Raw genomic sequence first — 17786 nt, 5'->3', positions numbered from 1 at the left:
AAAGCACCCTTGGACCTTCAAGAAGGCGCCACCCTCACTCAGGTGGATTCATTCCTTATTCTTATTTCTTTCTGCTTTTTGGTTTTTAATGTTGTGTTTATCTATGTTTTGTGTCTTTACTTCATGATCATTAGTATGTAACCATGCCTTAAAGCTATGAATAAAATCCATTAATCCTTCACCTCTCTTAAATGAAAAATGTTTTAATTCAAAAGAACAAGAAGTACATGAATTTCAAATTTATCCTTGATATTAATTTAATTATATTGATGTGGTGACAATACTTTTTGTTTTCTGAATGAATGCTTGAACAGTGCATAATTTTGATCTTGTTGTTTATGAATGTTAAAACTGTTGGCTCTTGAAAGAATGATGAACAAAGAGAAATGTTATTGATGATCTGAAAAATCATGAAATTGATTCTTGAAGCAAGAAAAAGCAGTGAATGGCGAAAAAAAAAAAACAGTGAGCAAGCAAAAAAAGCCAATAGCCCTTAAAACCAAAAGGCAAGGGTAAAAAGGATCCAAGGCTTTGAGCATCAATGGATAGGAGGGCCCAAGGAAATAAAATCCAGGCCTAAGCGGCTAAACCAAGCTGTCCCTAACCATGTGCTTGTGCCATGAAGGTCCAAGTGAAAAGCTTGAGACCAAGTGGTTAAAGTCGTGATCCAAAGCAAAAAGAGTGTGCTTAAGAGCTCTGGACACCACTAACTGGGGACTCTAGCAAAGCTGAGTCACAATCTGAAAAGGTTCACCCAATTATGTGTCTGTGGCATTTATGTATCCGGTGGTAATACTGGAAAACAAAATGCTTAGGGCCACGGCCAAGACTCATAAGTAGCTGTGTTCAAGAATCAACATGCTTAACTAGGAAAGTCAATAACACTATCCGAAATTCTAAGTTCCTAGAGAAGCCAATCATTCTAAACTTCAAAGGAAAAAGTGAGATGCCAAAACTGTTCAGAAGCAAAAGGCTACAAGTCCCGCTCATCTAATTATAATTAATATTCATTGATATTCTGGAATTTATAGTATATTCTCTTCTTTTTATCCTATTTGACTTTCAGTTGCTTGGGGACAAGCAACAATTTAAGTTTGGTGTTGTGATGAGCGGATAATTTATACGCTTTTTGGCATTGTTTTTAGGTAGTTTTTAGTAAGTTCAAGCTACTTTTAAGGATGTTTTCATTAGTTTTTATGTTAAATTCACATTTCTGGACTTTACTATGAGTTTGTGTGTTTTTCTGTGATTTCAGGTAATTTCTGGCTGAAATTGAGGGACTTGAGCAAAACTCTGAAAACAGGCTGACAAAAGGACTGCTAATGCTGTTGGAATCTGACCTCCCTGCACTCAAAATGGATTTTCTGGAGCTACAGAACTCCAAATGGTGCGCTCTCAACGGCGTTGGAAAGTAGACATCCAGAGCTTTCCAGAAATATATAATAATCCATACTTCATTCGGAAATTGACGACGTAACTTGGCGTTGAACGCCAAGTACACGCTGCTTTCTGGAGTTAAACGCCAGAAAAACGTCATGATCCGGAGTTGAACGCCCAAAACACGTCATAACTCGGAGTTTAACTCTAAGAGGAGCCTCAGCTCGTGGATTGATCAAGCTCAGCCCAAGCATACACCAAGTGGGCCCCGGAAGTGGATTTTTGCATCAATTACTTACTCATGTAAACCCTAGGAGCTAGTTTATTATAAATAGAACATTTAACTATTGTATTAGAGATCTTTGGTCTCAGTTTTGTTTTATTCTTCATCCTAAGAGGCTATTGATCACGTTTTGGGGGCTGGCCATTCGGCCATGCCTGAACCTTTTACTTATGTATTTTCAACGATGGAGTTTCTGCACACCATAGATTAAGGGTGTGGAGCTCTGCTGTACCTCAAGTTTCAATACAATTACTATTACTTTTTATTCAATTCTCTCTTATTCTTATTCAAGATATTCATTCGCACCCAAGAACATGATGAATGTGATGATTATGTGACGCTCATCATCATTCTCACCTATGAACGCGCATGATTGACAACCACCTCCGTTCTACATGCAACCGAGCTTGAATATGTATCTCCTAGATTTTCCAACAGAATCTTCGTGGTATAAGCTAGATAGATGGCGGCATTTATGAGGATCCGGAAAGTCTCACCTTGTCTGTGGTATTCCGAGTAGGATCTTGGGAATCCGGAAAGTCTAACCTTGTCTGTGGTATTCCGAGTAGGATTCCGGTAATGAATGACTGTGACGTGCTTCAGAGTTGCAAGTGCTGGGCATTAGTGACAGACGCAAAAGAATCAAGGGATTCTATTCCAGTAGGAGCGGGAACCAACCAGTGATTAGCCGTGCTGTGACAGAGTGCGTGAGCGTAGTTTTCACTGCGAGGATGGGATGTAGCCTTCGGCCAGTGTGATGCCTCCAGACGATTAGCCATGCGAGTGACAGCGCAGAGGACCATTTTCCAGAGAGGATACAAAGTAGCCATCGTCGAACGGTGAACCCCTATACACAGCTTGCCATGGAAAGGAGTAAGAAGGATTGAGTTGAAGCAATAGGAAAGTAGGCGTTCTTGAGCCATACAGTATCTCCATTCGCTTATCTGAAATTCCCACCAATGAATCTGCATAAGTATTCTATCCCTTTTATTATTTCTATTTTCTTATTTCTATTTTCGAAACCATAAACAAATTTAATCTGCCTAACTGAGATTTACAAGGTGACCATAGCTTGCTTCATACCAACAATCTCTGTGGGATCAACCCTTACTCACGTAAGGTTTATTACTTGGACGACCCAGTACACTTGCTGGTTAGTTGAACGGAGTTGTGTCCACTCGTGCCAATTTCAAATTCCATAAAAGTACAAGGAGTACAACTTAAAGAATATGGATCACAATTTCGTCCACCAGCGTGGCACACCCCAAAATGACGTAGCTTTGATTTTTTTGCCTTCAAGTGTTAAGATAATGTCGTTTGATGTATTCAAATGTTTCTCCTATGATCATTACTCGTAACAATCATGTCTCCTCTTTTCTCTTTGATGCTCTTCCCTGAAACACTCACCTAAGCTCTGAACATCCCTATTTACTTCACCGTTTTAATTTGCAAGGCGACACTTGCGCATGAGTTTGCGCTACTAGAGTGCAAAATTAACAAGCATAAAGCAAACTTTAAGTCCCTGGATGTTAGAACAAATGTTAGAACCCTAATCCCAATCTCAAGAATAAATAACTCTTCTCTTCCATGTTGACGGCAAGTGGCGGCTGTGGGGAAGTACTACCATGTGGTGGGGCTGAGTCTTCCAGAGTTGTTTCCATGCTCATGTATTCTAATTTCTAGATTTCAAAGATGGATTTATCGGTGATCAGCTGGTATATCAAGTTACCTCAATATGGGTTCTATCCATGATGCAGAGAAGCTGTTCGGTGAAATGCTTAACAAGAATTTTGTGTCGTGGAACTCCTTGGTTTATGGGTTTTCAAAAATGGGCCACATTGGCAGGTGTATCAGTTTGTTTTCTATGATATAATCTGAGTTTGCACTGGAATTGAATGAGCTTACACTACTACTTTTTTTTTTATCTCGGTTTGTGCTTCTGCTAAGGCTAGGGATGAAGGTCAGTAACTTCATTGTTGTGCATTGAAGTTGGGTATGCTTGCTGTAGGAACGTATAAGGATATCCAACTGGAGAAGAAAAGTTATCAATACTTGAAATTGGGATTAGGGTTCTAACATTGGGACTGATTTGATTTAATTTAACAAACTTATCTTGTCAGCATCAACATTGTATCGTTGAGGTGTGCCACGCTGTCAATTAACGTTCTACCTCAACGAACGTTAACTACCTCATTAACTGAGATGATGGAAGGGCGAATTCCACCAACGCGGTTATTTTTTTGGGATTCTTTTGATTAATTTTATCTTTTGGAAACCAAAATAGAGATTGAGTGATCTTTTAAGGACGATTTTGACTATTAACTCTTTAAAATATTATTCATTATATGTAGTTTGTAAAAAAATGTTATGCTATTCATATGAGTTAACACTATAAACTTTTATTGAAATTAAATTTTTTTTGCCATTTTAATTGGACTTATATACACATTTAACAAATAAATAAATAAATAGATTAATAAACTAGTAACCTTTTTTTTGTCATGAACTAGTAACATATAAATAGGGGTGAACATGGATCGGATCAGATTAGATATGATCAAAATTTCGATTCGCACTAAAATTATCGGATTGGATACAATATCTGCAGTTTTTAAGTTTAGATCCGATTCAATTCGCAAATAATCGGATATCAAATATATCCATAAAACATAAAAATATTTTTAAAAATTTATTTTTATTAAAAATATCAATAAAATTTTTTTTATTATTTTTTTAAATATATTTACTCATAAAATAATATTAAATATATTTTTTTAAATAATAAAAATAAAATAATATAATATATATATGATAATTATTAATTATAATAAAATATAAAAAAAATATTTATTTATTTATTTTTATAAACTTATATGCAGATACATATATAAAATCTATAATTCAATTTTATTAGTATGCGAATCACTCAGATCTGATTTAATAATCTTATGGATCAGATTTTTATCCAAAATTTTTAAATCGAATATTATACAAATCAAATCCGATTCAGGACACCGTACCTGTAAATGGCGTATTGAATTGCTGAATTGGTTTAACGTGAAATATAAGCCTCACTTAAATGTAATTTCTAAGGTGGGCCTTATGTGAATAAAACAAAACATTTTTCAGGGCGTAACTCAACTGCTACCGCTACGTTCCCCCGAAAGCCCGAACCCTCTCAGCTCTCTTCTCTCTTTCTCTCTCTATCGCTTGCTGGTTCGCTTTCTCTCTCTACCCTCATTCTTCCTCTCCGATCCGAAACCCACCTTCACCGCCTTCACTCTGCACAGATCCTCCGTCTATCTCATCCTTCAACGGTGCTCTCTTAACCTTCCGATCGGTCCTCCTCCTTTCTCCTCTGCGCTCCTCTCTCCAATTCCACCTCTCTAGGGTTTCTTTGGGCCACACGTTTTTCCTTAGCATCCGGTACACTTTCATTTGCACTTCGAGCTATTTTTCATCCGCGTTTGGTTCCACCTGAAAACGAACACCGAAAAACCACGTATTGCGAGGGAGAAAAAAAAATCGAATTATAACTGAATTTTTTGCCAGTGTAAACTACTACTGCATATATATATATATATTTTATTTTTTTTGTTATTTCTCTGCTTGTTCTATGTTGTTATAGATTAAGATGGAAGGATGTCAAATATATTTGTTTTCCTCTCAGGGAAACTTGTTTATGTAGCTAATTGTCGCATCTAATGGCCTTGCGTTTTAATTAGGCTTCTTAACTTTAATGTCACTATTGTTTCCCTTCAATATGAAGATATATGCGTTTACAATTGAAGAGTAATTGCTATTGAAGAGTGTACACTGCTTTTGTTGGCTCTGTATTTGGATCTATAATTTGGTGGGGAGGGTCATTATATTAGAAAATCATTGATTCTGGTGAATAGAATGTAAAACTTTTGCAATGTAAATTATGGTAGACTTAGTGTAGAGTATGGTTGCTGACAAAGGTCATCAACCTGTTGTTCATATGTTCCCCGACCCTTATGTCTCTCTCTTATCAGTTGATACTTGATACATTGCATGGAATGATTTCACTTTGGGAGTTATGAGTATCATTAGACCTGATATTGTAAAAGAGGCTTAGGAACTTAGTATAGAAGTTACTTGCAGAAGCCAATTCTTTTTCCAGCAACCCGTGAGTGTAAACTGTTCCTTCAAATTTAAGAAAGTTTCTATTATATTTGTCCTTGGATTTAATAGTGACGTTATTTCTTTTTTGCTCCATCCCTTTTTGGTATGAAAGTAGGTTTAATGATAATATTAATAGTTACAAGTGTGGTCTGAATTCTGTCATGTATTAATTTATTACACTATATTATAATTTTATATTCAGTTGTCTGTAAGCATCGTTTATGATAGGCCACTAAGTTTTTTTTTTTTTTTTTTCAAATTCTTATTAGGCCCTTTCAACTGGCTTGAATGACAGTGCGGTGGTGTCCAGGCAATGACTTCAAGCATGTTGAGTGGGGAGCGAAGGTATGCCTTTGTTTACGTGCTCTAGAAGCCACCATGTAAATGTGGCCAAACCAAATTTTTGATATGTCTTGTATTGAAAATCCTGCTTCTGTCGTTGGCAATATGATTATATTTTATAATGAACTAAAGAAAATTGAGATTAATGATTCTAATGCTGTTTTGCAGATGGGCCTCTTCTTCCAGAAGAGGTGGTATGACTGTTCTAGGGAAAGTTGCTGTTCCAAAACCTATTAACTTACCCAGCCAGAGGTATTTGATTTCTTGATGGATTCTTTTTATTTTCAGTTGACTGTGGTATTGCTTTATGATCTGAAAATTTCCCCTTCTTTTGTATCAAGGTTAGAGAAACATGGTTTGGACCCTAATGTGGAGATTGTTCCCAAGTGAGTAAATATTCTCAGGACTTAATGTTGTGACTTCTGCTATAATTGTTCTTAATGTTCCAGAATTTTATTTGTTTTCGGTCATTGTTTATTTTGGGTAGGGGTACCCTCAGCTGGGGTAGTAGATCATCATCTTCTGCATCAAATGCTTGGGGTTCCTCTTCTCTCTCTCCAAATACTGATGGTGGTGCTAGTTCACCCAGCCACCTCAGTGCTCGGCCATCATCTGGTGGGAGTGGTACAAGGCCTTCGACTGCTAGTAGTGATAGGGCTCTCGAGTCCTGTACAAATGCATGGGGGTCAAGTTCTCGGCCTTCATCAGCATCTGGGCCGCTGACATCAAATCAGACTTCACTTGCATCATTGCGTCCTCGCAGTGCAGAGACAAGACCTGGTAGCTCACAGTTATCTAGATTTGCTGAACCCTCCACTGACAATTCAGGTGCTTGGAGTGGTGCTAGGACCGCAGAGAAACTGGTATGGGTCTGTTTATTTGTTCTTGAAACTTCGATTCTGCTACAAATTATATCTGAAATATTTTTTATTATAATTTTATGATTATGACAATCTAATTTTCCAGGTTAGTGGTTAATTTTTTAACGCAGTATTTGTGATGTTTATCCTCGAACAATTGCGTTTATAATTTGTTTCAGTTTGACAGTAATTTTGCACTTCTCACACTCTTTTTTCTTGCTGGTTTGGCATGGTGCACACCTAGTAAATACACATACTTGTGGCTGTAATTCAGTAGTTTTATGGTTATGATTATCTGATAGTATATGTGGTGTAGCAACTTTGAACTTCTTGCGTGCTAAAGGCACTGTCTCTAGGGGTTTGTTGAATTAGTTGCAAGAGTTTTTTGCTTGACACGTTCCTGTGTCCTCAGTGGTCGCAGCCATGGTTGCCTCTGTTTTATAGGCATTATTTGCTGATAGTAGCCACTTTTTGTACAAATGCAGGGAGTTTCTCAACCCAAGAGTGATGGATTTTCATTGAGCTCTGGAGACTTTCCAACTCTTGGTTCTGAGAAGGACAAGTCTGCCCTGAATTCTGAGTTGCAAGGTATTATTGTTCTGTATTATTATTCTGACCTGAATTCTGTTTTATATTATTATGGTGTTTAATATTTCAATTGCTAATCCATTATTGTTTTACTGATCTTTTACTATTGACCATTAAGTGCCACAGTATTGTTGCTATTATTACTATTATTGCATCACATGTTATAGTTTTTGATTGTACCTTATTTACTTGTAGGAGTTCTTTGTTCATATAATTATATCAATTGTTCCTCTTAACATTTTAAAGTTTGAACCAACAAGTCTTTTCTTGGCCCAGAAACATAAAGGCTTAAACATAACTGTATTTTATTGGGATCAAATTTTGACTTCAGTTCTTTGTTTATGTAATGATATCTCATGTATGCTGTTCACTCCTTACTCTTGCATTTCCCTTGCTCTATAAGAGTATGTTTCATTCATTTTCTACCATGAATATTATTGTAAGGCCAAAGTTCTGACTTATAACTTGATATTTCAATGTATTTGGTGTCCCATTTTATTAATTATGATTATACTAGGAGATATTTGAGTTAAATATTAATATGTGGTAGGTTCTACAATTCTTTTACATTTAAAATACTGTTGAAATATTTCTAATTGTTAATTATGAATCTTACTATCCGTAAAATGCTTCGACTCATGTTACGGGGAATAAATTTCCCGACTCCTGAATTTTATCTCAATTTGACAACCTTGTCATAAATATTTAGAGAACATAGAACAGATATTTCATTAGTAAATTGTTTTGTTCTTAAGAGAAAGTTTTTAACAATTTTTATCAACTGCTAGCAGATGACAGTTCTCATGGCCGACCTAGCTCCTCCTCAGGACCACAGAAGGAGAAAAGTGAGGCCTCTATTGTTGGTGTGTCATGCCATTTGATATTTTTATTTGTGCTTCAATTGTTCTTTCATTCCATTTCTTCCGATAGGATTTTGCATTCGATCTTCTATAACTAATGTTCTTCTGTTGTCAATATCACAGCTGATGTTCCGGTGAATGAAAATATGAAGGGTGGTGTGATTGATTCTTGGAGAAGGGATCATCAGTCTCATGGAGAGGATGACATGAGGCCTGGGATAGAGAAATGGCAAGGAAATACCCAGCCTTACCCTAATACTTCTGTTCCACCTCAACACTATGATGCCTGGCATGGTCCTCCAGTAAATAATCCTCAAAATGGTGTTTGGTTCCGGGGTCCTGCTGGTGGGCCCCCATTTGGAAATCCTGTTACTCCTGGTGGCTTTCCTATTGAACCATTTCCTTATTATCGTCCAGGCATTCCACCAACTGGTCTTGTCAACTCACCACCAGTTCCCCCTCCTGGGAATGGACCAAGAGGGCACCCTAAGAATGGAGATGTCTTTAGGCCTCATATGCCTGATGCGTATATTCGTCCAGGCATTCCTATGAGACCTGGATATTTTCATGGTCCAATGGGCTTTGAGGGATACTATGGTCCTCCTATGGGCTACTACAATTCAAATGAACGAGATGTACCCTTCATGGGAATGGCAGCTGGACCACCTGTTCATAATAGGTACCCAAATCAAAATCTTCCTGAGCCTGCCAATTCACAAGGTAAACCTGGTGGGTATGGTATTGCTGGAAAGCCGTTGGCCTCTGAGCAAGTGGGATCCAGCCATCCTCCTGAGACTGCTGTGCCATACAGAGTTCTTCTTAAGCAACATGAATCTAATGGAAAAAATGAGAGAGTAAATTGGGAGGATTCAGAGACAACCAATGCATCATATAGGGACCGACCAAGAATTGCAGTCTGGGAGAATGAGCAGAGATCAAACTATAGAAAGAATGAGATGGATTTGAGGAAGAGTGCTCATGGTGAAGAACCACCTTCTCAGGCTTTGGAAAATCAAGTATCTAGTTCATCTGTTACTCTTAAGGCCAAGTTTCCTGACAGTTCAGGAAACATTAAGAAGCCTGGTGATATTTCGCCAAGGAAATTAGATCGTGGTAATGCTGCCTCTGGTGTGCTAGAAACTCCCCCAAGATCATCTGCTCCAAAAGATGCCAGTCTGATTAAGAAGATAGAGGGTTTGAATGCAAAAGCCAGGGATAATTCATCTGCTAGAAACAGAGATGAGCAAAGAAATAAATTTCATGCCAATAGTGCTTCAGTGAACAATGTGAAGGAAGCTGGTGCTGGTGGTGTGTTTCCTGCTAGAACTCCTGCCACTGATGTCATAAACCCACCTCATCATGAAGTCAGTGCCTCTGGTGGAGAAAAGAATTTCGATTCCTTATCTGCCAGTGGACCAACATCATCCAGGTTTGTCCATAATTTCTTGGTATTGACTGATTGTGGTTAGATTCTTGATGATGCTGATATGCTTTATTTACAGGCAAATTGCTCGTGGCATGCAAAGTAGAGGTGACCACCGTAACAAGGGAAAAACAAGCAATGAAGATGTTGATGGTTGGCGAAAGAAACCTGAGTTTGCTGATATCTCAGCTTTATCAGGTGCACAGTTGGAAGCAACTAATCTTCTTATTGGTGACCATCAGATCTCTGTTGAGAGCTATGATAGGTCTGGCTCATATAATCCAGTAAGGCATGATGGAGAATCTGTTCAAACCAGGTCTGAACCAATTGATAGCCATGATCAGGTAATGCATACATGATGCATCATTTCTATATTCGTTATTAGCTATCTAGTGTACATTTAACTCTTTAACAAATTCCGAAACTCATCAGCGTGCCAAAATGAAAGAGTTGGCCAAGCAGCGGACTAAGCAACTGCAGGAGGAAGAGGAGGAGCGAATAAGAAAGCAAAAGGCTAAAGCTCTTGCAAAGCTGGATGAGTTGAATAGACGTTCTCAAGCAGTGGAAGGTCCAACTTCAAAAGAGTCTGCTACAACGTCTGACATCCCCAATAAGCAACAAGAATTACAGCCATCTGATTCAGCAATTGTATCAGGAAAATTTGGAGTTGTGAGTTCGGCTTTAAATTCTGATGCTAAGGCTATCCCTCATATTAATGATATTAGCATTAATAAAGTTGAAAAGTTACCCATCTTGTCCAGTGAGCCACCTTCAGAGACCCATGTGAATTCTGGCAAAGAGGCTGTTCTGATTCATAATCAGTCAATGAACTTGCAACAAGATGTTAAGAGTGCTGATGGCATGAATGCCTTACAGTTTCACAATAATATTACCTCAAAGCAGAAGCGAACAAGCTATAAACAAAAGCAGAATCTTCCTTCAGAGAAAACTGGGAGTGAAAAGGTTGCATCTTCCACTTCATTTGGCTCAAAGGCCGAGAATGATTTAGTGGTTGATATTTCTGTATCTTCTGGCAATGTTATCCATGAAGTTGGTTCAACTGGGGGATTGAACATGCCCATGAATTCAGCTACTATGATTGATTCCTCTGTAAACCAGAGAAAGAAGAATACCAGGAATGGGAAAAACAAACAAAAATTTGAAGATAGTTCTTCTGCATTACCATTGGCACCAAAAGAAGCTAATATTTCAAAAAGCTTTGTCGAAATTGATAAGGCCAAGGTTGCCAACATTGAGTTAGAACAGGGTCCAGTTCAACCATCATCCTTGTCTAAGGATTCAACTCAATTTTCAGAGCATCACAGACATTCAGCAAGTGAGGAAGCCCATGCTAAAATGAATAGTCAGTGGAAACCTCAGCATTCTCGTAGGCCATCGAGAAATATGCAAGCTACTAGACCAGCAGAGAAATCTCATGGGAGTGATGCAGTGATGTGGGCCCCTGTGAAACACCATAATAAGACTGACGTGGATGAATCAGATGAGAAAACCAAAGCAGAGGCAGTCAATACTGAGAAGAGTGATCAGCAGGTGCATAATTTTAAAAATAAGAGGGCAGAAATGGAGAGATATGTTCCAAAACCTGTTGCTAAAGAAATGGCTCAGCAAGGAAGCATCCAACAACAGGTGGTTTCATCAGTCAATCAGGCTCCATCAGATGGGAATGTTGGAAGAGTTGATTCTGTTTCTGTGGGTCCACAGATTGCTCAGGTAACTGATTCAATTGTTGGAAAAGTGACCCATGGAATGGAGCCTAAAAATAGAGATGGCAGGCATGCTAAGCAGGGTAAAGCGCATGGATCTTGGCGGCAGCGGAATCAAATGGAAACAACTAATGTGCATGATGTGCGGGGTGGACTGGACATTGATTCAAACTCTGAACCAATTGTTCAGGGACAAACAGAAGATCGTGGAGATCCTAAGTCTGAAATAAACTTATCAAAGGGGCAATCAATGCAAATTAATAACTATAGTGATCTTAATGGTTCAAACAATCCTGTCAATCATGATTCAGCTGCTCATGTTTCTGTTCCTGTTATTAAAGATCATGGAGCAACAGGCAGAGGTAGGCGGGTTCCTTTCAGAGGACATAAGGGTGGAGGGATGAACCATGATGTGGATCATAAGAAAAATGATAGAGAGTTGGAGAGAAATGAAATACCCACTTCATCCTCTGAGCCTAGTCAACCAGATATCGGTGCTGCTGCTTTGAAAGAAAATCGAAATGTTGGAGAACGCTTGACTTCTCACTGGCAACCCAAATCTCAGGCTTCAAATAATCAGAGGGGAAACAAATCCAGTGATCTAAATGTCGATTCAGTTGTGGTTGGAGTTAAAAAAAAGGATTCCTGTTGTGATGAAGAATCAATTCCAGCCGCTGATGACAATATGTCTAATGCTCATGTAGCTCAACCTCACAATGATCAATCAGTCTTGGACAAGAGCAAGGCCAGAGAAACTACACATTTTGGGAACCAAGATTCTAAAAGAGAGAGGAAACATGTGCCAGCAAGGAGGCATCCCAACTCCTCAAATCAGGGAAATGTTAGCTTGGTTGAGCAATCTCCCACATCTATAGATCAGAGGCATGATCACCGCCCATTCTCTGGCTTTGGCAAAAATGGAAACCTAAACAGGTTTGGAAGAGGACACGAGCCTCGTGGAGATTGGAAACCACCTGCCCAAGATAACAGGCACTATAATCAATCTACAAACAGGGAGAGGCAGGGCCCAAACCTGCATTATGAGTACCACCCTGTCGGACCATATGATGGCAGCAAATCAGACAACATAGAACGGCCTAAAGATGGTAATCATGCTGGTGGAAGATTTAGGGATCGAGGTCAACCTCATTCCCGGCGAGGTGGGGGAAACTTCTATGGACGCCAAGCTGGTGCTGATTAGATGCTTTGGTAATCAGTAGTTGGAATTAGTCTGCGTGTTCCATCAGAAGCCATACATCCATTAACTTTGCTGCTTAATACAGCCGTGTTTTCAGGTATATGTGGTCTTCAGATACCTTTGAACTTTCAATTGTAAATGCAGCCTCAATGCCTCATCAATTATCTTCTGATTGTCGGTATGTATTCCACAGGGAGGGCTAGAAGTGAAGATGGTACCCTCTTTTTTGTAGGGCGGGGCTAAGAAAAGGTTTGATGGTTATTGCTGTAATATTGTAGTGCTCTGTGGTGGATGGTTATTTTTCTAATGTAATTGAAAATAGTATTTGATGGCATTTTATTTTTAATGGAGCACTTGTCCTGTTTCAACGAGCCTCTTTTCAGGCACCAGAGAGAACGGGTGTTTTGTGTGCCATCTGCTCATATGAGATGCGTTCCAGGCCTTACGCAGTTTGAGGAAGAAAATGATTATTTCCCCATAGCTAAAGACTACCAAGTAATTCAGCAAAGAAGCAAGCAAATGATTGGTGTTCGCAGTGTATTTCTTATTTTGATATGCGTTTTGAATAATTTTTTTCGAGCGTTGAAAGCTTAATTAGTCATTTGGAATGAATAGTTCCCAGTTTATCCTGACCTCAAATGTCTAAGCTTCCATTTTCGTTGTGTCTAATATCAATAGGCATTTGAAAAAAAGATTTCGTTTTTGTCTTTTTCCTCCGATATTCGAGAAGTTTCTGTGCCGTTGAGACTTGGGACTTTGAAGTCAATGTTGGGCTATTTCTTATTTTCTTTAGGAGAGTGGTACAGTAGCATTGGGGCTATTGGGGGATCGCAATAGTTCTGAATTCTGATCAGGGTCGATAGTGCCAGGATAGATTATGGGGGTAGGGGCAGAGAAAAAAAATTGTCTGCGAGTTCAGATGAACGCATAATCTAGGAAGGGAAAGGATTTTGAACCAAAAAAGGAAGGGATTATGTAGTGAAAATGTAAAATCATGTATCCGGTTATTAGATAGAATAGTCTATTATTGATAAATGCAGAGAACTGATTATTACTTAATCGAATTTGATTTCCCTTTTTAAAATAGTTATACGATTAACACTATGTTTACTTGACTCGAAAATTAAAACCTAAAATCACGTGCTAAAAGATATTTACTAAACAAAATTTTAGTACTTCCATTTAAAAAATATATATTAGTATTTCCATCGAGTCATTGACATGTGAGACGTGAATACCATTCTTGTGAAAATAATCAAAATATTGAGCAAGTGTGCCAATAAACCACTTTTTTTTATTCTTTTTTTTATTTTTTTGTATACACAATAAACATTTAAGTATTTATCGATTTTCCTACATATTTATTATTAATTGGGTTTTCGCAATAATAAAAAGTATGCAACTTCGCATTCTCGTGACATGCATTCACAATGTTTTTTTTTTGTTTTTTGTGGTATTTTTCAGTCTGATATGCTAAAGATTAATTTGTTGTGATGCTGAACTCTATTTAAGGATTTGTGATACTGAAGTACATTTAAAGGTTTGTTGTCTGCATTCACAATTTTTATTATCTATGTCAATAAGCATTTATCATTCTTTTTGTCTTTTTTTTTTTCCTTACAAAAACTAAGGCAAAGAAATAAATTTACAGAAAAAATTTTATTTTGCCACGGTAGAACTTAAAAAATAGAGAAAGGGACAAATAGGTCCCTGACCTTTTGCCCCACGAACATTTTTGTCCCTGACCATTTGAAAATACTTTTAAATCCTCGACCTTCACAAAACTTGGACGGATGAGTCCCTCCGTCCAAATGTCTCCGTCAGACCCGACGGAAAAGTCTGACGTGGCTCCCATTCTGATGACCTGGTGTGACAGGTTGACACGTGGACTGATGACTAGAAGGGTACTTTCGAAAATTGGACAAATAAGTCCCTGAGCCTAAAAACTACGTCGTTTCGCGCTTGGCTCTAATCCTTAAATTGATTGCGTTTCTTTGTGGAGGCTGGTGGTGAGGAGCTCTACCTGCATCAACAATGGCTGCTAATGGAGCAAGAGCATCATCAACATCAAGAAGAAGCCTCAGTGGAGTAAGACAAGAAGATTCAGCTTCAAGCTCAGTTCCTTGTGTTGTGCACGCCAAAGACCTGAAGGACGATATCGCCCTGAGGTGCTTTTGTGGAGTTTATGCAATAATGTATATGTCGAAGACGATTAGCAACCCAAACAAAATCTTCTTGGGTTGTCCATTCTATAAGGTAAGATAAAAAATTTGGGGATTTTGTTCTGAAATGGTTTTATATAGTACATAATTTTGGAAATTTTAACAGAAAAAGCAACCGCATTGTAAGTTTTTTGTTTGGGTCGATGAGTATCTTGCTAGAATTGGAAGCAATGGTTGCATCTTTGATAAAAGACCTCTGGTTGGGAAAGAGGTTGAAGTTGTTGAAGAGGAAGAGGAATTAGATCATAGGATGGCTGTTATGGAGGAGAAGGTTACTACTTTAGAGAAGAAAAAAATCCATTAACTTGTTGTATTGGTATAATTGAATGTGCTGTTTTTGTTGCTTTTTATGTATGTAGTGCCTGAGAAATGAATTCTAGAAATTAGAATAGAAAAATGGGTTGATCCAGGTTTTTGTTGTGTATTGAAACATGCCATTTAGGCAATTTATGTATCCTATTATCTAAATACAATTCAAGTTATGATATCAGTATGTTGTTGAAGTTATGCTGTCAATATCTAAAGAAGCATTGAATGATTGAAGAAAGTAGGCATAAAAGTTGTATACATAAACACATAACATAGATTGAAAGTTATACAAACATCTTTGCCACAGTCAAATTTTCTAAAAGCTGCCAAAAAGAACAAATCTCCTAAAGTGTATAGTTTTATTAAGCTTAACATTACAAAAGTAAGCCTCAAACACCTAACAAGTTTGCAACGATTTATAAAATCCTAAGAGCTTCTAAAAAAAACAAGCCTCCCAAAAAAACATTGTTGCCACAGTCAAGTTTCCTAAAAGCTATTACAAGGCATAATGGGATGCCCAAGATGACATATTTCTTCACTTCTTTGGATTGATGGAGGGTGGATTAGGGATGAATTTGAACAGTCTTGTTGTTGTTGTGCTTGCTGCTGCCAATGTCTCCTTGGTAGTTGCTGTACTTGGTCCTGACCTGACTTGAGATGGTTGTGGGCCAGGTGGAGCACCTTGAGGTTGAGGCTGTGGTGGTGCAGGCTGACTTGGGGGTGGGAGTGAACTGGGACAAAGTGGAGCAGGTGGTCTGAATATCTTCTGCTTGGACCTCATTTTTGAAGTTTTTGGTTGAACTGTTTGGTGGGTTGTGGATAAAACTTGAAGTGGAGGCCTAAATGGTGTCCTTCTAGTTACAGGACCTGGCCTGACTTGGTCTACCACTGGAGCTGGTGTTATAGGCCTTGGTGTTGTTGCCACAGACATGGAAGGATGGATTCACAACACTTGAAACCTGGTTATCATATATAAGAAAGTATTCATGAAATTTAGGGTAAATAATAATTTACGGGGTCAATATTTCACACTAATAGAATTAACTTACATCTAGATGGAGCCTGGCTAGATGGAGCACTTTGGATGTTAGGAGCATCCTGTCCAATTATGTTGACCAATTAGAACCGTACTATATTAATTCCCTAACATTGCACTAAACAAAGACATACATCACGAAACAAAACCAATTATTCAGATTACTATCTTAAATACAATACTTACATTATCATTTAGTGCTGACTGTGATAGTGGAAGGACAACTATTGATTGACTTGTGCCACCTTTCTTGGACTTCTTGGTCTTAGGTTCCAGTTGGGGTCAGATGGAGCACCCTTGCATGTCTTGTAATTATGTCCCGCTGCATCACTAAGTGACTTTAAATGATCTCTTCAGCTTGTCACCTTGCTGCATCAGTGGTTTTGCCGGATCCTTTTGTCTATTGTGCACCTTTGGCCTGCCTATTGGTCTCTTTATGATGAGAGGATCTGGTCTTGAATACTCAGTCCTTGTCCAAAACTCCTGACTTGGCACAGGTTGAATACAATGTGCATATGTCTTATGGATTGACTCCATGCATAACCACGGATGCACATATTCCTCTGGATGATCATGCCTCTTCCTGATTACTGTTACTGCATGGATACAGGGCATGCCTGAAACAGAACAACATCATGCACCAGTAAACCATGTAATTGAGAAAAGACTTAACAATTAATTAAAACTAACCAGTCAGCTGCCATTTGTTACATGAGAAGGTTTGCTTGATAAGATCCACGTCTACCTTTGTATTTTTACGACTCACTTCAAATCTCTTACGTTTTTCGTCACCTGTCCACTCTGCAAGCCATTTGTTGCTGGGCCTTATAAGACGATCCAGCCTCTTCTGCTGAACAGGTGCGAGCTTTCCAGGATAATTTTCTAGTAACTCCTTATGCTTGACCATCCTCCTCATCAGATAGCACCTAATTTTTTCACACATTGTGAGAATAGACTTGCTTCTATAGTTTACTATCTTAGCGTTGAACACCTCACACATGTTGTTTGTGAGGTTGTACACTTTTAGTCCATGTGAGAAATAGGCCTTCACCCAAGTTGCTAGCTCAAATTTTGACAGATATTCCCATGCACCCAGGTTAATTCCTTTGAGCTTCCCCATCTGTTCCTTAAATTCTGGTATGGTGGTGCATTTAGCACAGTCCTAAACCACCTCCCGAATATACAAATCTTTAAACCGGTTGATAAAATTTTTCCAAATGTCCATCACACAATTTCGGTGATGGGCATTTGGGAACATTGATTTCAATGCAAGTAGCAATCCCTACATAGCAGTTTCACATTCATATATTAAACTAGCCTTCAATACATAACTATTAATTAGCAGTTGCACATTCATATTACCTAAACCAGCAGTCATCATACAATTGTATATAGCTACTAAAAAATAACCTAGTATT

The 17786-nt window shown here is 38.3% G+C and overlaps 2 protein-coding genes across 5 annotated transcripts; one reads left to right on the top strand and one right to left on the bottom strand.

Annotated features, from left to right (window-relative positions):
- The first annotated feature begins 4794 nt into the window (after positions 1-4794).
- On the top strand, positions 4795-13504 carry LOC130965551 (protein MODIFIER OF SNC1 1). 4 transcript variants are annotated; one of them, XM_057890328.1, is made up of 12 exons: positions 4795-5086; positions 6076-6151; positions 6317-6400; positions 6490-6534; positions 6636-7011; positions 7494-7596; positions 8388-8459; positions 8580-9885; positions 9959-10223; positions 10312-12898; positions 12995-13050; positions 13185-13504. In XM_057890328.1, the coding sequence occupies exons 2-10, from the start codon at positions 6120-6122 to the stop codon at positions 12802-12804; spliced, it is 4776 nt and encodes a 1591-aa protein (XP_057746311.1). In that variant the 5' UTR covers positions 4795-5086; positions 6076-6119; the 3' UTR covers positions 12805-12898; positions 12995-13050; positions 13185-13504. The 4 variants fall into 4 exon arrangements, with proteins under 4 accessions (XP_057746311.1, XP_057746317.1, XP_057746297.1 ...); XM_057890334.1 differs by having other exon boundaries at positions 8388-8441; positions 12995-13504; XM_057890314.1 differs by having other exon boundaries at positions 12995-13504.
- Positions 13505-16698: 3194 nt separating this feature from the next.
- LOC130982287 (uncharacterized) lies at positions 16699-17488 on the bottom strand. The gene is made up of 2 exons (XM_057906242.1): positions 17059-17488; positions 16699-16985 (listed from the first exon to the last, which is right to left on the bottom strand). The coding sequence occupies exons 1-2, from the start codon at positions 17486-17488 to the stop codon at positions 16699-16701; spliced, it is 717 nt and encodes a 238-aa protein (XP_057762225.1).
- Between the last annotated feature and the right edge of the window lie 298 nt (positions 17489-17786).

The sequence above is a fragment of the Arachis stenosperma genome, chromosome 1, assembly GCF_014773155.1.
Source record: "Arachis stenosperma cultivar V10309 chromosome 1, arast.V10309.gnm1.PFL2, whole genome shotgun sequence".
Taxonomy (NCBI): domain Eukaryota; kingdom Viridiplantae; phylum Streptophyta; class Magnoliopsida; order Fabales; family Fabaceae; genus Arachis; species Arachis stenosperma.
The sequence above is the reverse complement of the archived record's forward strand: the minus strand, read 5'-3'. Positions and strand labels throughout refer to the sequence as shown.

Bases quoted from the DNA above. Each gene is read 5' to 3' on its own strand.
- LOC130982287 (XM_057906242.1), bottom strand. From the start codon at position 17,488: ATGGGGAAGCTCAAAGGAATTAACCTGGGTGCATGGGAATATCTGTCA. The intron at 16,986-17,058 runs GTTAGTTTTAAT...GTTCTGTTTCAG, and splicing joins TAACAAATGGCAGCTGACTG to GCATGCCCTGTATCCATGCA.
- LOC130965551 (XM_057890328.1), top strand. From the start codon at position 6,120: ATGACTTCAAGCATGTTGAGTGGGGAGCGAAG. The intron at 6,152-6,316 runs GTATGCCTTTGT...GCTGTTTTGCAG, and splicing joins ATGTTGAGTGGGGAGCGAAG to ATGGGCCTCTTCTTCCAGAA. The intron at 9,886-9,958 runs GTTTGTCCATAA...CTTTATTTACAG, and splicing joins AGTGGACCAACATCATCCAG to GCAAATTGCTCGTGGCATGC.